General features: G+C 39.6%; 1 protein-coding gene across 1 annotated transcript in view; it reads left to right on the forward strand.

The window, feature by feature from the left end:
- The window catches only part of SLC9A9 (solute carrier family 9 member A9), a 556059-nt gene that overhangs the window by 19817 nt on the left and 509239 nt on the right, over positions 1-27003 (forward strand). The window contains exons 3-4 of the mRNA XM_060100216.1: positions 20286-20363; positions 22326-22402. Coding sequence (XP_059956199.1) covers positions 20286-20363; positions 22326-22402 — 155 coding nt within the window. The remainder of the gene's footprint in view (positions 1-20285; positions 20364-22325; positions 22403-27003) is intronic.

The following is a 27003-nucleotide window of genomic DNA, read 5'->3' on the forward strand; positions in this document are numbered from 1 at the left end:
TAAAACTGATGAATGAATTAATTTGTCTCATCATTAATTTATCATTGATTTAACACATTATGTTTTTCCACATTGAGTTGGAAAGGTCAGCAGACCATTTGGCTGGAAAAGTCTTGCAGACCCAGTAGGTTTTCAAAAAGTTGTCAGCACAGTTAAATTTATACTTCCTATAACTTATAAGTCCGTTGACTGTAATGTGAAAAGTCAAAGGAAACTACCCAGTGAAATGTTTGCCAAGTCTTAACTTCCTGTGTGACAAGTGACACTATCATTTGGCGAGGAAAGTTATTTTGGAGTAAGTTACACTGCTGAGTAATCTGTCCTGTCTATTGTTTCAGTAAAGAGAATTACCAGGCAAATAGGTCACCCTGAAGCTGTTATCAATTGTGCTGATAATACTGTATATTTTTGAGATATTTTAAGGAAGTCCTTATAGCCACAGCTAATTATATGACTTTAAAAAATAATTTTGTATTTGAAGTATCAAAACATCAGGGTCTTAATATTTTTCTCACTGTCCAGCTTTTTCTGATGGTGATTTTGACTGTCTGTGGTTCGGAGTCTTAATTCTCACATATTTATTTGTAAACTATTTCTGTTCTTTCCATTCTTTCTTATTGCTTGATTATTCTGGCTCAGAGGCAAGCTCTTCTGGTAACAGGAACAGCTTGATCAGAAGGAGTCATTAGACCATGAGATAAATATGTGCAGTTAGTGCTGGGGCACTTTTGGAGAGGATAAAGAAAAGACAGGAAAGAAATCTCTAAAACTGTTCTAGGCACATAAATCAGCACTTTGGGTTTGGAGAAACATTTGTAGGACACTATCAACTATTTCTCCATTCTAGAGAGAACAAGGATTCATGATTTTTGTTTCTTTATCATGACAAGTCCTGACTCTTACACATGAGATTGTCCTGGGGGGATCTCAAGCTTGGCAGAGCATGGGAGGAGGCTGTTTGGATAGACTTAGCTACTTTCATCGTAAATCTTAGTTAAGAGATCTGTTGTTAATAAAGAAAGCTAACATTTTAAATTTGTATTATCTGGTTTCTTCCACCTTTGTTCAACTTTCTTTGTAGAACATTGGCCTGAGAAATGATTTCAGAACTGTCTCGACTCTAAATATTCCATTAAAATTTTTTTCCAATTTTATTGAGATAAAATTAACATATAAAATTATGTTAGTTTAAGGTTCACAACATAATGATTTTATATAGATATATAGATATCTATATATATATCAAATGCAAAATGATCATCACAATAAGTTTAGTTAACATTCATCACCTCATGTAGTTACAAACTTTTTTGTGATGAGAACTTTTAAGTTCGTAACAACTTTTGAATATACAATACAATGTTATTAACTATAGTCACCATGCTGTACTTTATATCCCCAGGATTTATTTATCTTATAACTGGAACTTTGTACCTTTGGACCACTTTCAACTATTTTTCACACTCCTCATCTCTCAGGTCTTGCAACGACCAATCTGTTCCCTGTTTCCATGAGTTCATTGTTTTTTTTTTCTAGATTCCAAGTTAGTGAGATCATACAGTAGTTGCCTTTCCCTATCTTATGTCACTTAGCATAATGTTCTTAAGGTCCATCCATGTTGTTGCAAATGATAGGGTTTCCTGCTTTTGTACTGTCGAATAATTCAATTGCATATATCTATATATATACACCACATTTTCTTAATCCAATTATCCATCAGTGGACACTTAGGTCATTTCCATGTCTTGGCTATTGTAAATAATGAGACAGTGAACATGGGTGTGTGGCTATCTCTCCAAGATCCTAATTTCAATTCCTTTGGATATATTCTCAAAAGTGGGATTGCTGGATCATATGGTAGTTCTATTTTTTAATTTTTTGAGAAACCTCCATATTGTTTTCCATGCTGGCTGCACCACTTTTCATTCCCACAAACAGTGTGAATAGTGTTCCTTTTTCTCTACATAGTGGTCAACACTTGTTATCTTTTGTCTTTCTGATAATAGCCATTCTAACAGGTGTGAGATGATATCTCCTATGTCGTTGTGATTTTGATTTGCATTTCCCTGATGATTAGTTCCATTTGATTTTAATTTAGTCATTGAATAACATAGATTTTCTTTAGTCATTTAGTCATTCAACAAATATTTATTGATTGGACACTAATCATATGCCAGTTTGTTTTAGATGATGCAAATACAGTAGTGAACAAAGCAAAGTCCTCAATCTCATGGAGCTTAGGTTCTAGGGGAGAGACAGATAAAGTACAGTTCAACATAAGTATTCATAATCTAATGCCAGGTGGAGACACGTGCTATGAAGAAAGGTTAACAAAATGAGGGGATGGTGAGAGAAGTGTATTTAGGTATGTCCTGCAGGGAAGGTCTCATTGAGGAGGTGAAGCTGGAGCCAAGATCTGAATGAAGTTGGAGTGAGCCACGCAGAGATCTGTAAGCAGAGAATTTCAAAACAGAGGGCAAAACTAAATAAGACTAGGTGCCTTTGCTTTCTGGAGGTCATTTTCTTCCCTTGCCAGTTCTTTGCTATATTTTTCATCAACATCCAATGCCATTTTTGTCTATACAAAAAGTTCTGGAAAAATTCTATTTGTTGTGGTTGAGAAGGGTAGAGGAGAAGAAGAGAGACGTCCACTTGGAATGGGCAGTGAAAATGCAGAAAACGTAGAAATAACAGAACATTGTGCCCCAAAGACTGGCAGGCTCTGCCTAGCATCCTGGCAATTTTTGCAGTCTGGCCTTCAGAATGCACAGTCCAGACACAAAGGAGTTGTTCTACTACAGTTTGACTGTAACTTGGAGCACCCCCAATGCAGGATTAAGAATTACCCTAGACAGATCTATGTGGCAGAGTTTGGATTAAGCCCTTGCCACCTGGAAGGCAGCTCAGCTTTCTAACACAGGGCTATGGAGGCAGCACTCAAAAACTCTTATGACTTCCTTTCTTCTTCTTCACAGATCATCACTCATGACTCATGTTCTAAGGAAACTGACCACTGGAACATTTATTTGTGGCAGGGATTGCATTCCAACCAGCTGTCGGATTTTATTTCTTAACAAAAAGCCTAGCTACTCAAAATAATGTAAAAACTGTTGGTGGCAATGGTCTCTTGGAGTGTCATGTGATTAGAGCACAGATTGTACTGATATCTCTCATATTCACTCTTGGCTGGGAAAGGAAGGAAGTCACGTGAAAGTGTATGAGTAGGATGAACACTGGCATGGTGCTCTTTCTAACATGACAAAATTTGATAAGAGGAGAGCAGCTATGGAATAAAGGGGTAGCTTCTCAGAGTCCTGGCTTCAAGCCCGAGAAAATATCCCAGACCACCATGGGGAGAAACAACTGAGCTGCCCACCCATCTCCCAATCACCTCTGCCTCCTGACTGTTGCCTGGTCTTGGACCATCTTAGCACGTCCATTTGGTCATCCATTTGCCTGGTTCCAGAAGGGACTTAAAGTGGTAGCACAGACACATTTTTAGGAACTATGGGAGCCAGCACGGCAGACCACACCATGGACTAGCATTTTGGGGTGCTGAGTAGCCATCCACTTAGCTATCAAATGACAGGTTTTCAAAGCTATTTTGGGGGGAGGGGGGTGGCTGAGGGCTCTGAAGCTATTCTCTCCACTTCCCTATCCTACTCAGTTCAAGATCATGGTGAAATATATTCCATGAGAGGCCAGTCTTAAAAGAATGACTTATACCTTGTTATTTGTTACTATTTTCTGTAATTATTAATGTCTTGTATTTATTGTGTGTTATCTCAGAACAAAATATTCCTCCTAGGTGATCTTTCCAAAAAACACCAAAGTATTATTCTTTTAAACATCAGCACATACGTGCTGGGAACTGGAGTGTATGAGGCAGCATAATATGGGTAGAGCCCCACGCTGCAATCAGAATACCTGGGTTTAAATCCCTGGTCTGCCTTTTTTTTTTTTTTTTTTTTTTTTGTGGTACGCAGGCCTCTTGCTGCTGTGGCCTCTCCCATTGCAGAGCACAGACTCCGGATGCGCAGGCTCAGCGGCCATGGCTCACGGGCCCAGCCGCTCCGCGGCATGTGGGATCCTTACCGACTGGGGAACGAACCAGCGTCCCCTACATCGGCAGGCGGACTCTCAACCACTGCGCCACCAGGGAAGCCGCCCTGGTCTGCCTTTAACCTGATCTTTAGCATGTGACCTAACCCTTGGTGCCTTTGTTTCGTCAAATGAGGCAATACTAGTACCAACCTCAAAAGGTTATTAGGAGGACTAAATTCAATAATTCATATAACCAGATAATATGTTATAGCATTAATAAGTCCTCAGTCGATATTAATTGTTATTATTAAGCACCAGCTAACTGCTAAGTACTTTAAAACACTGATTTCCATACTTTGATATGTGCATCAGTAAAACACTATTATGTGTACCTAATATATGCCTATTTATTTACAAATGAGATGAAAGTTCTATTGTACCAATGTACTGTGTATATTATAAAGCAGTATCAAACTAGAATTTTTTAAAAGATGAGACAAAAGTAAAATGTAAAAAGTTTTTTGCACACTCAGGTGGATCACCTTGTTTACTTCCTAACATATGTGCACCTCAACTTAAGGACCAATAGAATAGTTCATATTTTATTAAAATTTTATTTTTATTTTAACTATTTTTGATGTTTCCTGAAAAAATCTGCTCTTCTCTAAAATCTTACTATATTCTGAGTCTCAGCAGCACCAGTATGTACATGGGCTCTTGGCCTGAGATAGGGATGCTCTTAGGGTCTGTGAGCTTTGTGAGAACATTCAACCCCACCCTAAGTGATCCCACACTGCCATACTTCAGTACCTAGTTCTATCGTCTCAAAGCTCCAGCTGGTGTTCTCCTACTGTATCTTAGCTGAGTTGTAAATTAAGATTTATATCTATGATGTTGGATTAATGTCTGTCTCCTCACCAGACTATAGGCCCCAGGAGAGGAGGAGGGACCAGGTCTGTCTGTGGTCACATTGTATTCCCAGCTGACAGCACATGCGTGCTGGTGCCTGGCACATGGTTGATACTCTGTGGACCCTGGCAAGTGAGTGGGTGATATAATGAAGTATTCTTCTCTGCTTTTCAGTTGCAACTTCTCACTGCTACTGTGTCCTGTCTTAGTTGTCAGCCATTTTATACCCAAGTATCTATCACAGGTTTCTCCTCAGAGTGAAGTACCAGGACTTTGTGATGGCCTTTTGCTACTCGGAGGGTTGAATTGCTGGCAGTCTCATCTCCAAATAATTGAGTAAGGATAGAGGGAGAGGGAGAAAAGGAGGCTGGGTACAGGAGAGACAAACAGAGGGAGAGAGAAGGAGGGAGGGAGAAAGAGAGATTTCTCACAAGGCTTATAGTCTCAGTAGATAAAACTTAAAACGGATCTTTCAATTTCTTTCCTCTTTGCTTTATTCCTTCTAAAACATTAAACTGTGGCAAGAGTGCACATTTATCATTGCTGGGCTCCAGTGAGTAGTTATATAAGGTTCTATCCAACTGCATTTCCTGGTTCTTCCCAAAGGTCATTAAGAAGCTCCTCATTAGTAGCTTATACAGCCTGAAGGTAGGATATGCATCAGTGGCACAGGAAGGGTGGGGACCATCAAGAGAGGTGAGAACCTTAAGGAAGCTGTGCATTTAACTGGCTTGTCTCTTGATGCCATGTGAGCCTGTCTTGTGTTAGGGGTCTCCCAGCTAGCTGCTCCTCTCAGATCCATTTTTAATTATAAGGCTACACATGGTCTGATTTACAGAGTTCTGCCTCAGGTGAAGGTGTGTGAGTCGAGAATGTCTACAAATTCAGGTTCTCTTCACTGTTCCTTTTTTGTTTGGTTTGGTTTGGTTTTGTTGGCCATGCCACAAGGCATGCAGGATATTAGTTCCCCAACCAGGGGTAGAACCCGTGCCCCCTGCAGTGGAAGCACAGAGTCCTAACCACTGGACCACCAGGGAAGTGCTCTCTTCACCATTCTTTCTGACTATTGGGTTCCTAGAGGACTCAGAGGTGGGGTTTAATGGGATGGTTAAGTGCTCTTGAGATCAACACCTTATGAATGGAAGAGGAAGAAAGGCTGAGCGGGCCAAGGGAGAAGTTAAGCTGTGATGCAGGCCCAACAATTTTGTCTAACTCCCTGGGAAGCTCTGGAGTTAGAATGGCTCTTCAGAGTCATCCATGGTTGGACTGAGATGGCCTGGACTCTAAAATACCAAATCATTTTTTCTTTGGATGTGGGCTACTCTGGGAAGGGCGTGACTTTGCGTGAGCTGCCTCTTTTCAGTCTTGGCAATCTCTGAAGGGGCTGACAGCATTCTAAGCGGCAGAGGTGACAAAGCCTTCAATGAAGGAAAATCCCAGTGTCTAACACATTGACCCTTGTAGGGGAGAAAAATCTTTCTTTCTGCCTGTCTAGGTTTTTGACTAGGGCCCTTGTAACAGAAGACAGATTAACAAGAGAAAGACAAACAGAAGTTTATTAACATATTTATTTCATGTATACCTGGGAGAAATCTAGGGAATGAGTAACCCAGAGAGATGGCTTAGAATTCAGGCTTCAGTACCATCTTTAGCTAAAATAACGAAAAGTGTGTAGGGGAGGCAAGTTTTAGGAAGGTGACCAGGACATGTTTGGTAAAGAGGGTAAGGTTATTATGCAGATTTAAGTCTGTGCCTTTTTTATTGATAAGTTTCATATGATTTAGAGTCATCCTTCTCTTCCTAGAAGGAAACACCCTTACAAACGGAGGTTTCCTTAATGTAAGTTTCCCTTACAAAAGGGTAACTTCTACTCTGTTTTCAGAGCTTCTCCTGTGTCTGCTGTTTCTCAAAATAATCAGGTCAAAATAATTCTAAGGCCAAAGCATATTTTGGGGGGATATAGTATATTCTGGTCTCCTATACCTTCAGTAGTCTGAGAAGCTTTATATAGGTTATGTGTGCAAGAAGAGTACCCAAATGATGAGTTAAAACATAGTTGAAGTAAAATAATGCAGTGGAGTACTGAGAGTCTGTGCTCTGAGAGCTGATTATTTATTAAATATCCAGGAATCTTGCAAGCCAGTTGATCAAACATTGACAACTTGAAATGGGCCATGGTAGGAGTATTTAGACTACAGAAATTGTCAACTACTACAAATCGGGGCTTGTAGGCTTTTTTTACTCCAGAGAGATGATTTACTAGCACACCACTGAATATATACTATATCATTGCATTTTTAGGAGAACTGAAAATATCCACACACCACATGTTTCATCTCACAAAAAAGTTCTTTCTCACATGATGATTGTCTTAAAATTTCACTATTAGAGCTTCATATCTTCAGCTTGAACTGACTCCCTCTAAGGTGATACAGAGAAATGTGTAAGGTTTATGTCTTTGTCTTTTTGGGCAGCTATAACAAAAATACCATAGCCTGGATGACTTAAACAGCAAACATTTATTTCTCACAGTTTTAGAAGCTGGAAAGACCAAGATCAGGTCACCAGCATATTTGGTATCTGGTGAGAGCTAGCCTTCTGATTCATAGATGGCTATCTGCTTGCTGTGTGTCCTTATGTGATAGAAAGAATGAGATAGCTCTCTCAGTTTTCTTTTATAAGGACATTAATCCCATGTATGAGGGCTCTACCCTCACAACCTAATCACCTCCCAAAGGCACCACCTCCTAATACCAACACCTTAGGGGTTGGATTTCAACATATGAATTTTGAAGAGATGCAAATATTCAGTCCATTGCAGTTTTGCCATTACACCTAGGGCTGAATCCTACCTCTGCCACTTTCAGCATTGAAACTTGGAGAAGTTAACTTCTCATATTTTTCTTTATCTATACAACAGGGATCAGTGATACCCACTTTAGCTTTACAAAATAAAGGAGAAAAAGTTATTTAGTGTTAGGTGTGCTGTAAATATGACTCTGCTTCCTTAACATCGGCCCTTGGCAAGCATGGATTTCCTCCTTGGGACAAAGTTTGAAGTGGGCATGTTGAAGGAAGTTTGGTGTTGTTTTTTAATGCATCATTTTTAAGATGAATGCACTGTTTGAAAAATACATCATTTTAATTTTAAATCAAGATGTATGGTATCATTTTCTGCTGATTTCAGCACCTCCCCCCCACCCCACTTCCCCCAAATCCCCTCAAGCATGCCTCCTGTGACTGTGGTCCTTGCTGACTCAGCCCTTCCCTGTCCAGCTTCCCAAGGCCAGTTGCTCCCTGGTGAGGTCTTGTGATGGAGAAGCTGCAAGCACACTTCAAAACTAAGGACCAAAAAGATAATGCAAACTCAGAAAAACTGTAAGGCAAAAAAGAAACTCTGTGGGACTGTGATGCTCCTGTATATTCCAAGAGTTGGAAAGCACAGTTTCTTTGGCTTATAATATAAAAATTGGCCAAGATTAAGATCGATTCCAGATTAGGGGGGAAATCATTCTTGAGGCACAGGTTTTCAGTTCTGTTAGATGTCTTTCCTTTTGCAACCCTCCCCTGGGTACTGAGGAATGAATACTCTTGGTGAGATGGGGGACCAGGCCCTTCTCACACACACCTATTATTTTCTCTTCCCCTGCTGATCTGTAGCCAGGGAGTCCCCCTGTCGTGTTAATACCACAGCTAGTGGAGGTAAGGGGGCTAGGCAACCCACACAGCAAAGGGCACCAGCAGCCAATCCGAGCTATATGTAGGGAGTTAAAAGGTCAGGAGTCTGGGTGTCTAGGGTCAGGAGTAGGAAACCATATCATTTGATTTTCAAACTGGAACTCTTGAGAGCTAAGTGAGGCATGATAAATAATTAGGCCAGGACAACAGGTATTACCTGGGACTGTTCTGGTCAAACCAGAAGGTATGGTTACCTTAGTAAAGGGTCACAAAGGTAACAGAGGTAAGTTCATATGTCAAGAATCTTATGCAGAAACATAGGAGACTCTCTGCCAATCGGTATCTAGGTGCTGTGGCAATGATCTGGAAAATGTAGGTGGTCTTTATGTATTTGAAGCTCATGAGGACACATCCAGTAGTGGAGTGGATAACCTGAACCCATAGGTGGATGGCAGATGGACTATTTTAGTTAAGAAGGAGGTCCCTGGCGTCATATTACTTGGTTCGAATGCTACTTAACAGCTGTGTGATGCTGGATGAGATGATTAGTTTTCCTATGCTTCAACCTCCCCATTTGTAAAATGGGATATTCCTAACTATCAGTACTTTGTAGGGTCATTGTGAGTTGCAAATGAGAAAATACATGTAAAGCACTTAGAATAGTGCCTGGTTCATAGTAAGTGTTCAAGGTATATTAACTGTTAGTTTTGTTATCTTTATTGTTATCAACAAAGCAATGGACTCACAATTAGAAGCTAAGGTTTGAGTCCAAGTCTTACTACTTACAAGGTGTGACTTTGTGAAAGCTACATATCTCTCTGAGCCTTGGTTGCACCTCTGTAGACATGGGGTGTTCACAGTACTTACCTCAAAAGGTTGTTGTAAAGAAAAAATGAGAGTCTGTGTATGAAGGCACTTTTAAAACTGTAACAGCCTTACGGAAATGTCAGGGTTTTCTTTTTTTTTTTTTTTTTTTTTTTTTTTTTTTTGCGGTATGTGGGCCTCTCACTGTTGTGGCCTCTCCCGTTGCGGAGCACAGGCTCCGGACGCGCAGGCCCAGCGGCCATGGCTCACGGGCCCAGCCGCTCCGCGGCATATGGGATCCTCCCAGACCGGGGCACGAACCCGTATCCCCTGCATCGGCAGGCGGACTCTCAATCACTGCGCCACCAGGGAGGCCCAAATGTCAGGGTTTTTAAAAATTATTACTTATTATTGTAATTAATTGACAAGTGGTAACTGTAGTAGTCTATAAGTGAGGAAGACAGACCCTGAGCTTCAGCCCTGCCTAACTTATAATGACTGTGCATTCCCTTTTCCATAGTAGTTGTTATTTCCATTTCACTCTCACCATTATTCCATGAGGTGATCAGATATCACCCCTATGTTTCAGAAACTGAGGCTCTGAAAGCTTATGTGACTTGGTCAAGATTGATCCGTGGCCCAAATGGTCTTCTGACTTTGAGTTCAGTGTTCTTTCCACACCTCTGTGTTGCCAAGCTAAATATTTAGAATTATATGAATGTTTTGTTCTCAGTTCTCCACTTAAGTTTGCCTGGGTTTATAAACATTACCTGCCTCCAATGAAATACCAGTGCTTATATCTGTCATTTTTGCATGTATAATGTTCACAATAGTGTATTTCTAACTTCTAGAATTTTAATTACTTGAAAAATCATCATAGTTTTGTGAGAAATCTCACAATTTCTCAATGATAATTTATAATTATTATTACAAATAAAATATATTTACATATATTTTACATATTTTTCTATGTGATTTAAATCAGATGGTCTCTCAAACTTTGCAACTTGCTTTATTTATTTATTATTGTACCCTTACCTTTCCTCAGGCTTTTAAAAGTTTAGGGTAAACAGCCAATTATAAAACTTCAGGAGAAAATATATTTATGACATCAAGATAAGAGAAGATTTTTTAAAGAAGTTACCAAAAGCTGAATCAAAGTAAAAATGGAATAAATTTTACTACATTAAAATGAAAAACTTTTGCATGAAAAGACACCATGACAAAGTTAAAAAACAATGTTAAAAAGTTTAAGGAGGTGAGAGAATAGAAGAATGTATTTGAAGTGTAAATAACCAAAACAGAATAGTAATCAGGTTGTGTGAAGAACTAATAAACAAGAAAAAGTCATACTGGGTAAAAGGTATGATCCAAAAATTCACTAAAGAGATGTCACAAAAGACCAATAAACAAGGAAAATATGCTTATTTCATTAGTAATGGGAAATGCAAAGAAAGCAGTAATGTGGTAGCAGCTCATATATATCTTACTGGTAAAAATTAGAAATTTGTCAATACTAAGTGTTGGCTAGAAGGTGGAGAAATACTTCTAGACTTTCCCATGGAGTGTAAATGGTGTAACCACTTTAAAGTTACTTCAACCTACTACTGTTGAAGATTCGTATACCTTATCATCCAGCAGTTCTACTGCTATGTATTTTCCTCTTTTAGAGAAATTTACACATGTATGCAAAGGCTTAAGTACAAGAATATCTATTGCATTATTTTTAGTCATAGTGAAAATAGGAAAATACCTAATTGCCCTAATTCTCTTATCAGAGAAGGGAAAAAATTGTGATATATTCATCCAACAGAAGGCTATACAGCAGTTGAAACGAACAGACAAGATCCACATGTATTAACATAGATAAATTGTAAGAACACTTCTGAATGTAAAAAGCAGGATACAAAAGGCTAGTTATGGCTAAATTTCTGTAAAATTTTAAAATACACAAATAATACTAATTATTTCTATGGATACATGTATATGAAGTACAAGATTACAGTCATGGAAGGAAAACACTTTCTAACTTCAGGGTATTGGTCACTTCTGGGGAAGGGTCTTCAACTCTGACACATCATTTAAAACTTGTTTGAAGCAAAAATAAGAATATAAATATAGGGCCTCCCTGGTGGCGCAGTGGTTGAGAGTCTGCCTGCCGATGCAGGGGATACGGGTTCGTGCCCCGGTCTGGGAGGATCCCATATGCCGCGGAGCGGCTGGGCCCGTGAGCCATGGCCGCTGAGCCTGCGCATCCGGAGCCTGCGCATCCGGAGCCTGTGCTCCGCAACGGGAGAGGCCACAACAGTGAGAGGCCCGCATACCACAAAAAGAAAAAAAAAAAAAAAAAAAAAAAAGAATATAAATATAATAAAAAAAGAAACAGCTCTGGTTTAGGATTTCAAAGTTCAGTGGTGCCTCTGAGTGATCCTGTGATTTTCCACATGTCCCTTGAACTTTCTGGGGGACAATATTAGGTCAGGGTTTCAAACATTTTTTAGCAGAGGAACACTTCATTCAAAGAAAATCTGAAAATCCTTCACAATGTGTGAAACAGGTAAAATCAAAACTACTCAGGCAGAACCTGGAGAGCAGAGCCAGGGTGGACGCAGCACAGTTGTCTCCACTTCCCATCACCACCACTCCCTCTGTGCAGTCCAGGGATTGGCAGAAATCAGTTTGCAGACCCCTAAGTTGGGTGATGTCTAAGGCAGCTTCTCCTTCTGACAGCCTGTGTGTCTGTGGCACTCTGTATTTCTTAAACAACAGCCTACAGGAGGTAAAGCCTATTTCTCTGATGAGTCCCTGACACATATAAGAGCTCTGTAGGAAGCCATCTGGAAAAACGAAGAATGCTTTTCACTGTGAATAACTATCTCCTAACCTGGCCGTTCCATAGATTTGAATGTCAAGAGCAGGATTTCTCCTCATTTTTAAAAGACAGTAATTCATTATCTTTTTGCTGCTTGTATGGCTTCCTTACCTCCCTAAACTTATATCCTTACCATTCTTTGTCCTGATCTCACTTATTCTAAGTAAATATTGTTGAATGAATGGATGTCTCCTGGGTTTGGTCCTTTCTTTCCATTCTGTCACAGTCACCTTCATTCACATTGTTATTACCTTGTGCTCATTTTGGTTCTGTGACTTGACAATGGTTTCCCTTCATCCAGGCTAAACTTGAGGCCCCTTCAAACTAATCTACCTGAGACACCTTTTTTTTTAAATGACTTTAATTTATTTTTTGAGTAAGTAATACATTCATGTGGCTCAACGTTCAAAAGGTACAAAAAACGCAGGTTGGCATCTTGAAGACATTATTCAATATCACTTCTTTTGCCCATCTGATTTTTAACTTGATAGTATTTATGAACAAAGACTTTTTGTTGTTGCAGTATAGTTGCCCATCTGATTTTATAGTTAGTTGAGACATAGATACAGGAATGAGAAAGACAGAGAGCAAAAGCTAGGTAAAATAATGAGTCTCAGTCTGTAAGCTGGCTTGCTCATCTTTCACCCCAGAATTAGAAGGACTGACCCACCCAGCCATGGACCCAGCTGGACAGCATGAGCCTTCCCTAGGTCTGGGAGGAGCCAGGGACATCCACTCTGAGCAAGCAGACCGGTTCCAACACTGAGAGATCCGGAGCTGAGATGCACACACTCAGTTCCTTTACTCCAGCTTACCAATTAGACTAGTCACTCTCTGTTTCCTAGGGAGAGTGAGTGAAAGGTGGGACCAGGGCCAGGAGTGTTAAATCCTGTACAGCGCTCCCCACCTGGTGTGCTGATGGGTTACAGGTGTGCCATGAGATATCAATCTCTTCATCCTCAGGCTGAGGATGGTCAGAGTCCTAGTCTCATCTTTTCATCCCTGAGTAGTCTCATCAGGACCCTAATTTCCCCACAGTTTACCCCATTGACCCAATATACTCATTTTCTGTGTGTGTGTCATGATGGCAAAAATGCTGGGATGCCCTGCTCTAAGCAGCAGTCTTCTCTGTATCCATAGATATGAAGCCAGGGCAAAGAAAGTCATCCCTCACTAAGTACACACAGAAAATCCTTCTCCTAACCCCCATACTTCCTGCCACCAAGTTCTCCTCCCTGGCCTCCCCAGAAGCAACTGATTATATATATATATATATATATATATATATATATATATATATATATATATATATATAAAACTTATGTATATAATATACAGTAGACAATAGTATATATATGCATATATACACACACACATATTTATAATATGCAGGTAAATATTCTACACGTCCTCCTTTTCCATACAAATTATGGAATAGGCCAAATGCTTTAACAAACTACCCCCAAATCTCTATGACTTAACACAATAAAGGTTTATTTCTTGCTTGTGTTCCAATCCATTGTGGCCTTTGGGCCATGAGGGGACCACTGTAGTCTTCTCCAGGGGCCATTAATCATTCCCATCTTCCTTTAGTCTAGTGGTTCTGCCAGTCCCTAGTATTTGAGACCTCTGCCAGATGTTCTACAGGAGCTAACAAAGGCAGAAAGACAGAGAACATGGAAGATTTAGGGGATTTTTAGAGACCAGGGTTGGAAATTATTTATATTACTTCATTCCATATTCAACTGGCCAGACCTTTGTCATATGGCCCCATGTGACTATAAGGAAATGTGGTCTAAGTGTCTGGCCAGGACAAAAAGAAAATGGGGTGTGGTGAGACCATAGCAGTGTTTGTTACACATGCCAGACAGACTGTTCTACACCTTGCTCTTTTAGCTTGACAGCAAATTTTAGAAAGCAACCATATCAGTTCATAGACAGTTTCCTCAGCCTTTCTAACAGTTGAATAGTATTCAGTTTTACAGATTATAGCTGACCCTTGAACAACACAAGTTTGAACTGCGTGGGTCCACTTATATGCAGATTTTTTTCAATAACAAGTACTGCAGTACTAGATGATCTATAGTTGGTTGAATCTGCAGATGCAGAACCATGGATAAGCAGGAACTGCAGAAAGGGAAGAACCTCATATACAGAGGGCTAACTGTGAGTTATACCCAGTTTTCGACTGCATGGAGAGTCAGCACCGCTAACCCCTACCTTGGTCAAGGGTCAGCTGAATATTGTGATTTATTTAACCAGTCCATTTTTCAATCATCCTCAATGCTTTCTTTTTCCCCATTTATTCATCTGCAATGAATACTCTTGCCCTTATGTCATTCTACACATGTGCAAGCATATCTGCAGGATAAATTCTCAGATGAGGTGTTGCTGAATCAAATGGTATGGATATCTGGGCTTTCCTGGTGGTGCAGTGGTTAAGAATCCACCTGCCAATGCAGGGGACACGGGTTCGAGCCCTGGTCCGGGAAGATCCCACGTGCCGCGGAGCAACTAAGCCCATGCTCCACAACTACAGAGCCTGCGCTCTAGAGCCTGCAAGCCACGGCTATTGAAGCCCACGCGCCGAGAGCCTACGCTCCACAACAAGAGAAGCCACTCCAATGAGAAGCCCGCACACCGCAATAAAGAGTATCCCCCACTCCCTGCAACTAGAGAAAAGCCCGCGTGCAGCAACAAAGACCCAACACAGCCAAAAATAAATAAATTTCAAAAACAAAACAAAACAAATGATATGGATATTTGACATTTTGATAACTTTTGCTAAATTACTCCACTAAAAGGTTATACAAATTTGTACTCTCAATAGCCAATTTATATAATCCTGCTGTGCAAAATATCTCTATTTTCTTCCGTGTTTGAGTGAATATAGTTTCAGTTCATTTCCGCTGGGTTAGAGAGGTTAATAGTCTGGGCAGTATGCATAGCCAGGCCTTAACGTCCTCCCACATCACTCAGGAGGTCTACATTTTCTACTTCTGTTCCCAAGTGCACCATGTACCTCCGATCCTTAACCCATTGCTTCAACAGTTTCTTCCCTTTCAATTCAAGTATAGTGAGCATTTCTTGAGAAACAATCAGTGTCAGGTACCAAGTAGAACACTTTACATCTCTTATTACATCTAATCCTCAAAAGCAAGTCTAGGAAGTAGGCATTTGCATGCCCATATTACAAATGATGAAACTGAGCCTCAGAGAGATTAAGTGGACTAAGCTCATCTAATTAGTAGGTGGTATATTTTCATCAGATATTCTGAATTTGTTCTCCATTCTCCCCCTCTGGTGCTTTTCATACCAAAACTTAGGGCAGAGGAAAGGAAACACACACCCTTGAGTTGTCTCTATGTATATCCCAAAGCTGTCTCCCCCGAGCAAGCCAAGGTTTCTTTGAATTCTCATATTTATATTAAAAATGCATATGGGTTTTGATTTTCACTTTTAAATATATCTGCATTTTAAAAGTATTTAAAATATTTCAAACTGCTTGCTATCAAGTGTAACTGAAACTCCAGGAAGCCGCCAGTTTCCCTTGTGGCTTGGTGAACCCTGGCCCACTGCTTCCAGGGCAGACAAAGGAGCATGGTTCTGTATGTTGGTGCCCCATGGAGAGGCTCCTACCCATCCTTCAAAACCCAGCTCATACGCTGCTTCAATATCAAGCCTCCCTGCAGGGTTAGCAAGCCCAGAGTGGTGTCTCTGTCCTAGAGAACCATGAACTACAACGTAACCCTGTGCCGTGTACTGAAACTACACAGCGTCTTTCTTTTGACTATAACCTTCATGGATTCAGTCCATCTATCATATATCTTCCAGAACTTTGCAACAGAGAAGAGGCTTGTTAGATTTCTAATGAACAAAGCGTTGAAGATAAGTGAACACATTGTTGTGTTAACCACTTTTACTTTTCCAAAGGAATTGGGAATTGCCAAAATAATGAAAGCCTACTTCTGAGTCCCAACTTCTCTTAAACACTCCTAAGTCTTGCTTTAAGTAGTTATGTTAGCCTTGTTCTCCCTTGGAAAGCACACATTTAGCTTGCCCATGCAGATACACCCAATTCCCAGCAATATCCCTGACACATTCATTGACACTGGGCCTACCATTCATTTCTTCTCCTGTCTCTGGAAAAAGGGGATAATTGCATTTGCTAGTTACCACTCAGGAATGCTGTCAGAGTTGATGAAACTATGTTTTTAAAAGGCCTCTTTGGGAGTAATATGCCACATAAATCACAGTCCCCTATTAAAGTGGTTCTTTTAGTGCTTATTTATTTAGTAGTTGCCTAGAACACTGATATTTTTTCCTAGATAGTTCATACTGAGCTGCTGGATGCCTTAATACTCAGGACCAAACAGAATTTTTTTTTTTTTTTTTTTTTTGTGGGTGTGTTGGGTCTTCGTTTCTGTGCGAGGGCTTTCTCTAGTTGTGGCAAGCGGGGGCCACTCTTCATCGCAGTGCTCGGGCCTCTCACTATCGCGGCCTCTCTTGTTGCGGAGCACAGGCTCCAGACGTGCAGTCTCAGTAGTTGTGGCTCACATGCCTAGTTGCTCTGCGGCATGTGGGACCCTCCCAGACCAGGGCCCAAACCCGTGTCCCCTGCATTGGCAGGCAGAATCTCAACCACTGCGCCACCAGGGAAGCCCCAAACAGAATTTTTGTATCTATAACCTTCTGATGAGAATTAAACTTGGTACCTTTGCTTTCTGCTTTTGGAAGTTTTCAAGTTGATTATCTCTATCAACATGTCCAGGCCATTCCTAGCCAAATACCAGTGCATATTTGAGTTAATAGGTAAAACTACTGCATCCTTGTAGTAGTTGAACATATTGGTATTTTTCTGTCTCATATTATCTGGTATTTTAAGAATTGAATCTCAGTATTTAAAAATCTCACAGTTTTCATGAAGCATCCATAATTCTACCACCTGAGTCTCAGGTCAGTTGCTTCAAATTAGCCATTCCTTATATGGGACGATAAACCATCTAAGAATTGAATGGTCTGAATTTTTAAATTCTAGTAACTGTCTATAAATGTACAGTCCAACAGTTACTAGCCACAGAAAATAAAAATTTCAGTCCCTCAGTTCCAGTAGCTTTCAATTCAATTGCTCAATAGATCATGTGACCCATGGCTACTGTATTGGGCAGGACAGTAATAGAACATTTTCACTTCACAGAAAGTCCCACTGGACAGTGCTGGTGTATAAAATTTGTATCTTAAGACTAATGTATTTAACTGGAAGATTTTTAACTTTCTGCTCTTCCCTTTCACACCTGTCTTAGGTTTTTTTCCCCCCTCATACTATAATGAAGAATTTTAATTGTTTGGGCCTTAAAAACAGTCTCACCTCCAAGGCCACGATTTGAACACAAAGTCTGAGGAAAATGACATGTGGAATCGCCATCTGGAGGTTGGTGCAGCGGCAGATCCAGCCATTTCTGAGAAATTGTCTGGGTTTGGAGTTACTCCCAGAACTCTGATTTAGCAGTTCCTAAGCTTATAGCAAGTCTGAAAGGAACGCAAATCTGTTTTGTATATACAAATAAATCCTTGTACGCTGCATGCCATTCTCAGCCTGCCAGTTTCATCTGGCTGCTCCAGAAAATATAATTCAATAACACATTAGTTAACCTGCATGCAGGGAATGGGGCATTCTGATTATTGAAATGTTCTGGTTGAGTGACTAACCTGATTTTTGCAGAAAAACTGCCGAGGCAAGGGATTTTCTGTCCAAGATGTTGTGCCACTGTAATTCTCTTTTCCAGATGATCACGGCTGCATTGCCTCTCTCCTCCAGAACTCAGAGATACACCTCTTTGCTAAAAACTTTCAAATATGCAATTGATACACTCTCAAAGAGGCCTCAAAAATAGATCAATAATGGTGTTTCAGATAATCTTAGAAAAAAGAGTAAACTTAGAAGGAAAAGTAATATCTTTGCCCAAATGTTACACAGTTGTAACACTCAAGAGTTCCTAACAACAGGGCAACTTCTTCAAATAGTATAACTTCAAAATATTAATTCAGATATTTTATTTTCTTTAGTAATAAATACTTAAAGGTGCTTGCTAGATGTTAGGCAACGCTGCAAGGGCTTTGTAAGTATTAATTCATTTTAGTTTTATAACCGCCTTAAAATTAGGTACCAGATTATTGTATTCATTTTCAAGATGAAGAAACTGGCACAGAGAGTTCGGGATGGGCCAAGCTGATCTATCTGAATGCTTACTGGTACAAGCAGTTGTAGCATCAATGAGGGAATAACTAGGTTTATGAGAGGGTGCCCAGCTGAGTTACGTGGCTCCTACTTACCCCCCTTCCCCTTCCCAAATATTAGAAGAGTAGAGTTGAGGGGCCAGTATGCAGAAAAGCGAAGAGGGACTCTGGCAATGCTCAATTAGGCCCAAAGTAAAAAATGGGAGTTAAGAAAGGCTTTTCTTAATTTTTACTTAAGTAATTCTTACCTGTAATGTGTAAGGTTGTTAGGGATATATATTATTCATTCCATTTTAATAGATTTGTCTCTCAAAGGCAATTAATTTTTTTTCCAATTTAGCAAATATATATTGAGCAATGGGGTAGCACTGGGAGGGATGAAAGCAACACAGAATTGACTAAGACATCATCGTGATCCTTGATGGCTTCCCAATTTAACTGGGAAAACAGTCAAACAGAAACCAATAATCGTGTAAAATATGTTATGAAACACATATGCTACAAGGGAGGGTACAAAGTGCTGAAAGAACATAGAAGAAAGAATGGTCAGTTTTGACTCGGGAAATCAAAGCATGTTTCAGAGAGGAGTAGCTTTTGAGATCCAGCTTCAGAGATGAGTAAGAATTCAGGCAAAAAGGGGGAGGAAATTAGAAAGTATAGTTGTGAAACCCATACATCTCAAAGATTTTGACGAGTGCTGTAATGGTAAGAAGGCTTAGTGGTGAAATAATGAATGGCAGTGTGTGTGTGTGTGTGTGTGTGTGTGTGTGTGTGAGAGAGAGAGAGAGAGAGAGAGAGCGAGAGAGAGAGGGAAAGTGTGGAAGAAGAGAATGAGCCTAAGGAAGGTTTTAAAGATTAAATGAGTTAACATTTTCAGACTACCCAGCAAATAGCAGATATTGGATTCAAGAATTTCTACATCTCATTTCACTGTATTTCACACCAAGGAATTTTTTGCCAAGTTTATTTTAACATTTAAGTAAAAGCCAATAAACAAATACTAGAAAAATCCAGTTTCACTTTCAAATGTGTTTTTCCAGAGTCCAGAAAATATTTTGAACTTCAGAGTGGGATAAAGTGGGAAAAGTAAGACTAAATTTCTAAAAATGTTTTATTTGGGAAAACCTTAGATAAATACTTGTCAGAGCTAAAATGTTGGAACACTACCAATCCCCTCAACCAGAAAAAAATAAAATAGAATAAAAACATTGAAAATATGAGGAATTAATAACTAATCAAAGGAAAAGGAAAAGGTTTTCTTTGCCTAGAGAGGTTTCATTGAGGTTTTTTTGATGTTCTTATTAGCTACAGAATAAAGTTTTACATTTAAAATATTACTTTAGGGCTCCTCTGGTGGCGCTGTGGTTGAGAGTCCGCCTGCCAATGCAGGGGACACGGGTTCGTGCCCCGGTCCAGGAAGATCCCACATGCCGTGGAGCGGCTGGGCCTGTGAGCCATGGCCACTGAGCCTGCGCATCCGGAGCCTGTGCTCCACAACGGGAGAGGCCACAACAGTGAGAGGCCCGCATACCACACACAAAAAAAAAACAATTACTTTATAGTTGTATTCAATTATGAATTTCTAAGTTTGCATTTTCTCTTATTTTCATCTTTGCTAATTTAATATCATGTTAATATGCCCCAGACAACCTTAGCAAGGGTGACTATAACAATTTTTTAAACTTATTTTTAGTAGCCCAAAGGAGCATCTTCTTAACTATACTTTTGTCTTTTCTGGCAGATGACATTTGATCCAGAAATCTTCTTCAATGTTTTACTGCCACCAATTATATTTCATGCCGGATATAGCCTAAAGAAGGTAAATATACAGTGATTTTTTTCTTCTTTTATCATTAAGTAGAGAATTTTGCCAGCACTAATGAAAAAAATTATTTTATTTTATGGGTTTACCTATTTGGTAAGAATATCATTATCTTAGATCATATGTGCTACAGATTCAAATCTGACATGCTTAGAATTCTTCTAAATCGTGCTATGTCCAATATACTGACCAATAGCCACGTGCCATTGAAATGTGACTAGTCTGAATGGTGTGCTTTTTCTTTGTTTTTTTTACTTTTATTTATTTATTTATTTTTTAATATTTGGGGCTTTTTAATCAGTTGTTTTTCTACAGCTATCATAGTTTATTTTATTTTATTTTATTTATTTATTTTTGGCTGCGTTGGGTCTTCATTGCTGTGTGTGGGCTTTCTCTAGTTGCGCCGAGCAGGGGCTACTCTTCATTGAGGTGCGCAGGCCTCTCATTGCGGTGGCCTCTCTTGTTGTGGAGCACGGGCTCTAGGCAAGCGGGCTTCAGTAGTTGTGGCGCTTGGACTCAGTAGTTGTGGCGCCCGGGCTTAGTTGCTCCATGTCATGTGGAATCTTCCCAGACCAGGGTTCAAACCCATGTCCCCTGCATTGGCAAGCTGATTCTTAACCTCTGCACCACCAGGGAAGCCCCTGAAGATGTGTTTTAAGTGTACAATATGCACTGGATTTTACAGACTCAGTATCAAAAAATAATGTAAATTATTTCAATAATGTTTTATATTGATTTCATATAGAAATGATAATGTTTGAATATATTGGGTTAAATAAAACATTTTATTATCAACATTCATTTTACTTTTTAAAATCTTATTTTAATGTGGCTACTAGAAAAATTTTAAATGACATATATGGTTTACATTATATTTCTACTGGGCAATATTATTCTAGATGATTATAACCAAAGAGTTTGCTGTTAATTACATTGGGTTTACCCATCATCCATTGGGTGAAAACTTAAGATTGCTTTGCTAATACTCAGCTGTTGATGCTCATAGAGACAAAGTCCGGTTTTGCAGTTCCTATGCACTTGCAAAACATTACTTAGGTGCAGCCTGAATGCTCACATTTCCTAAATTAGTAATTCACATAAAAGTTTAGGTGGTAGCATCCCCAGTGCTGCAGAGTGAGGTTCTGGCCTGAATGAGTTTTGAGATGCAGAGGTAGTGCAGTTGCTTTTCCGCTGCCCACCACCCACTCCAGAGATTCCTAGGGCTCTCCTCCTTTGGCCTGTGGGCTCCAGCAGCCTTTGCTTTTTCAGCACAGACCTGATTTTCTTGTGTACTCCAGGCTCCCTCTGTCTGTCAGTTCTGGCTACTCAGGTGCGACTTACAGAACTGGAAGCGAGTTTTCCCGAGCAAGCATTTGAAATGATTTAGAAAGCTAGACTTATTCCAGTCATCCTTCCTCATCCCCAGCCCCAAGAATAGGCATCATTTTGTGTGATTCATTAGAATAAACTGTTGTAGGTGATTAAGGTTTTGTTTCATCACATTCAGAAGAACTGTAAATCAGAGATCCAATAAAAGTCAAATGACAACTTAAATCTTTTAGAATAGTATATTTAAAGTGCTGAAGGGGTTTCAGTGAAAACAAAACTTCTGAAAAACTCTGTCTTCCTTTAATCATCCCAGAATCCTTCATGGCCATTGCTCCAGTCCCTTCCCTCTATCTCAGGTCCAGCCAGTTCTGGCAGTAGTTTCTCTCATCTCTACCCTGTCACCTTCCAGGTGTATTTTTTCCCCTATTTTTTGGAAACCTCTATCCTTTTCTGTGTAAATCAGTTAAACCTTATTTGTACAATAAGGCCAGGAACTGATGCTCCAAAAACAAAATTTGCCTAAACAATGAGGGAAGGGTGGGGCAATTTATTGCATTTATTTTTATTTCCTGTTAACACTAAGAAGAAAAATGCTGATGTACTATATAAAATGTATCTTTTTCTCCCCAGAGACACTTTTTTCAGAACTTAGGATCTATTTTAACATATGCCTTCTTGGGAACTGCCATCTCCTGTATCGTCATAGGGTAAGTGACATTCGGAGCACAAGTTCCAGAAGGCTGTAGGGCCGGTGCTCTGGAAATGTGGGAGGAATCTCACACTTCCTGGACTCACACTGACTGGGTGAATTGTCTATTTTTTTCAGTATATCACCTCTTTACACATTTTTCTGACTCAATTCCAAGGCATGCATGTCTTCTGACAAACAGAAGTCTTCAAATCAAAGCAAACTAGAATTAGACTGTTGGATTTTCTCTGTGAGTTTTGAACTTCTGACTTAGAGAATGTGGATAATTTGGTTTGAGTTATGTGAAGCACGTTCCCTTTTTTGGCTTAAATAATGCAGATACGCACATCACATTCGTTTTCCTTCTTGGCAGAACCTTACCTGTAATTGATAGGAGTAAAATAGTAACTATATGTTAAGGGTTTTCTTTCTAAGGGAAAGTTTACAAGAGAGCAGTCTGAGACAGACATCTCTAAATATCAGCAGAGTTGTTTAATGCTGGGACACACTGTAGGACGCAGACTTGTTTTTTTCTCATTATATTTTATTGGTTATGCTGCTAAGCCCCAAGTCTAACTATACGGACTCTGGCTTGCAGCTCATCATAAAGCAAAATGTGGTACAAAATGGTGAAGCCAATCCAATTCACTTATAATCCTATCCAATACGTTAAATCTCCACTGCAGAAAACATGTACAGCTGCTGTGACTACAATGGTGTGGATGTCTTAAATTGTCGATACAGCCAGTTCTACCCTGGAATTTTACTGCATACAGCTGTTATATCCCTAACACAAGAAACTGAGGCTAAAAACACACATTATTCACTCATCCAGCCTTTTCCTTATGAAATGTTTAGTGTGTGTCACTGGGAGGCTAAGGAGCTATCATTACTTGGACCTGAAAGTGGGGGGCAGGGTGGGGGGATTATTTTGAATTCTCTGTTAAATTTTTATTGATTCAAGCCTAGAGCAACTCAGGCCACATTATATGAAAATGTCCAGCATCGTTAAGGTGGTGAGGAAGCTGAAGATTTTAGCACCTGAAGGTGGAGGCTTGCAGAAATGTAGACTGGGGAGCCTTGTAAAATCTGGACAACTAAGAGATCTTTCAGTGTTTGTGATTGAGAGTCACAGTGGATTTGATCTTTCTCAAAGCTTGTTCAAGGTGGGGCTTCTCTGTTCTGTGGGTGTGCCATAGCTAAATATCCAAATTTCAAAGCTGGCAAGGGCTTCAGAGATCTGTGTAATTAAAACCCCTCCTTCTGAAGATGAGGAATGTAACATCTTGAAAGCCTAATTAATTGTTTCAGTCTCACCATCTATGAGAAGTAGGACCTTGGTCGGGACAAAATTAAGAACTTCTGCTCTTGATCCAGTAGGTCTTTCCATCACCCCTCTCTTCATTTAGCAATTTATCTTTAATTTCTATACATACCTAATATTATCCCTATACATTGACACAAGACTCCGAGATGTGTGGACTCTACAAATGATTATCAGTTTATAGCAAGATTGATCTTTAGCCGTTCTATAATATGGAAATCTGAGATTTACAATAGATGCAAATTCTAAACTTGTGGACAATTCTGTCAAATTATGGCATAATCAGTTTCATTATTACTTTGTTTCCTTTGCATAACTGATTTTAAGTATACATAAGTATATGCATTTATATAATACGCTTTACTATTATTAAAAATCTATACATCTATTTTTAAAGCGCAATAATGTATAGTGTGTGTGTGTGTGTGTGTGTATGCTTGCACTTGTGCATTGTATATAACTGACTTGTTCTTAAAAATTTCAATTCAAGAGATCTAGTGATATGTATTTACTGGAGCTGAGAAACTCTTCTAATTGATTTTTAAGGCTGTGATCAATAATTTATAATGAAAAGTGATTTGAATAAAAAGTACAGCCCTGGCAAAACTTTTAGAACCATGTTCCTTGTTTGAACAACAAAAACTTGTAGGGTGCCTTCCTAATGTGAGTCATTAGGTTAAAGTGCAGAAGGGTTAGATAGTTTAAAGATTTTAGGATCTTATCCAGCAAGGTAAGGGAAACCGTTGAAGAGCTTTAGCTTGAGCGTGACAAGGTCAGATTTATACTTTAGGAAGGACATTCTGGTGGCCATGTGAAGTGGGAAAAAGGCAGCAAGGGGACTATTTTAGAGGCAATTTCCAGGCTAGGTTGGAAGTGATGAGGGCCTAGTCTTAGGCAGTGGCCGTAAAGGTGGATATGGAGCTATCAACTTGTTGAAATCTTGAGAGAATGAAGTCATCCGGGGCAAGTATGTGGAGTGAGAAAGGAAGGTACTTATGCAACAGCACTATTTGAAGAAAGGAAGAGGTGCCCACGAAGGACTAAGTACTGGGCCCAAGAAACAGGAAGCAAACCAGCAGGCAATGTATCTGGAAGTTAAAGTAAAATGTAGATGGAGGGTGGACAGTGTCTAACACAGGAGAGGTCAAGTGGGATAGGCGTAGGTCCATTGGATTCAACCCCTAGGAAATGATGGGCGACTCCACACTTATGCTATGGGCAGAAATAGAGGAAGAGTATTGGTAGGTTCAGTTGTTTGGGGTAGTGTACAATGAGAAACCATCATTTATTTTTATGCTGTTCTCCAGATACAATCAGAAATTTTGAAAGAAAGGCACACACTTAAATTCAGACCGAACACTTTCATAATTTGGTGACTCCTGTTGTGAGTCACTCAAACTTACACTTAAGTCTTAGAAAATGACCAGTTATATTTTCTGATAACTTAATGGTGGTAAGAACAACGCAACAAACATTTATTCAGTGCTTAATATGTACCGTGCCCTTTTTAAAAGTACTTTACATGGATTATTTCATTTAATCCTCCAAATAATCCTATTAAGTAGATAATGTTATTAGCCTCACTTAACAGTTGAGACAGCTGAGGTTCAGAGAGAATAACACAGTGTAAGTAACAGGGCTGGTGTTAGTAACCAAAGCGTTTGACTCCAGAGTCAAATTCTTAATGCCAGAAAATGTGCTTTACTTCTATGTATTGGTATCACTAAAAAACAGCATTCAGAATATTAAACTAAAGAAAACATTGTGTACATAAGTCAATATTTACTCACATGCCCCTTGTTTCTTCATTTATCCCCTTAAAAGTTCTCACAGACATGAGAGATTTTTATTAGGGAACCCTATCTAAAAGAAATCCACATGTTTAAGGGGAAGAAGGGGGAGGCCTGAGTTTATGCAGTTCTGTTTATACTCGCATAAAATGGGCAAGAGGAGGGATTCAGGACAGTCAGGTAGATTGGACTCTGAGAATAATTTTATAAAGGAGGCAGATTCTGGGTAGTCATTTAATGAAGAGGGATGAGGTAGTTGGAGTTTCCATACTCTCAAGTGCATTAGTCCTGGTGGGTATGGGGAATATTGTGCAAGTTTCCAAGTTAGAGAGTAAGTCTCACTGAGCAATGTAAGAGACTGTGGGAACTAAAATACTGGAGCATCAACTGACAGATGGCCGTGAAGCCCAGGATCAGAAATATATTATATTTTTATTTTTATTAAATATTTTATTTTATTTTATTTTATTTATTTTTGGCTGCGCTGGGTCTTCATTGCTGCATGCGGGCTTTCTCCAGTTGCAGCGAGCAGGGGCTACTCTTTGTTGTGGTGCACGGGCTTCTCATTGTGGTGGCTTCTCTTGTTGCAGAGCCATGGGCTCTAGGCACACGGACTTCAGTAGTTGTGGCACACGGGCTCAGTAGTTGTGGCTCGTGGGCTCTAGAGCACAGGCTCAGTAGTTGTGGCTCACGGGCTTAATTGCTCCGCGGCATGTGGGATCTTCCTGGACCAGGGCTCAAACCCGTGTCCCCTGCATTTGCAGGGGGATTCTTAACCACTGCACCACCAGGGAAGCCCCAGGATCAGAAATTTATGAGAATGTGAAGGTCACAAAGAGTGATCTTGGAATATGAATGAAAACTCAGCTAGTGGGTCATGGTCTTCTGTAGGTAAACACTGTAATCAAAGTACAGGTTGGTTTTAGAGCTGGATTCAGAGGCTTTAGTAATTTAGATCATTGGGTCCATTTAAATGAAAGAGTTCTTAACCTTTATTAACTTCATTTTGTTTCAAAAATTAGATGTAAATCATCTTTCATATTACATGGGAAATTTTAACAGTATCCTCCTGGTAATAAAGTCAAAGAAACCTTTAACCATTTTTTTATAGGATGGATTGTTCTTAAAGGATCAAACCATCTTTTCTAGTTTTCTCTCCCATTTTATCACTTAAGAAATATTTTAAATGCATATCTGTTTTTAAATAAAACCCATGTGTTTGAATTATTTTGCTATTCATCTCCTTCATCTTTGGGGACTATTCCTTTATCTTTGACTCCATGTTTCCACTCTATGGCCACACAGATGTGTCATCACAATGACAACCTACCTAATGCTTACTGTCAGCACATACATTTTTGTTCTAAGAACTCATTAGTACCCATGAAGTGCTTCTTCTTCAAGAGCAATGAAAATGATACCCTTTTAGCTTCTCTGTTAATGAGGAATTAAAACAAATGCCACAGTTTCAAAAATACTTGGAAAAAAGGGACATGGAAGATTTCC

Source organism: Mesoplodon densirostris, chromosome 5, assembly GCF_025265405.1.
Source record: "Mesoplodon densirostris isolate mMesDen1 chromosome 5, mMesDen1 primary haplotype, whole genome shotgun sequence".
Taxonomy (NCBI): Eukaryota; Metazoa; Chordata; class Mammalia; order Artiodactyla; family Ziphiidae; genus Mesoplodon; species Mesoplodon densirostris.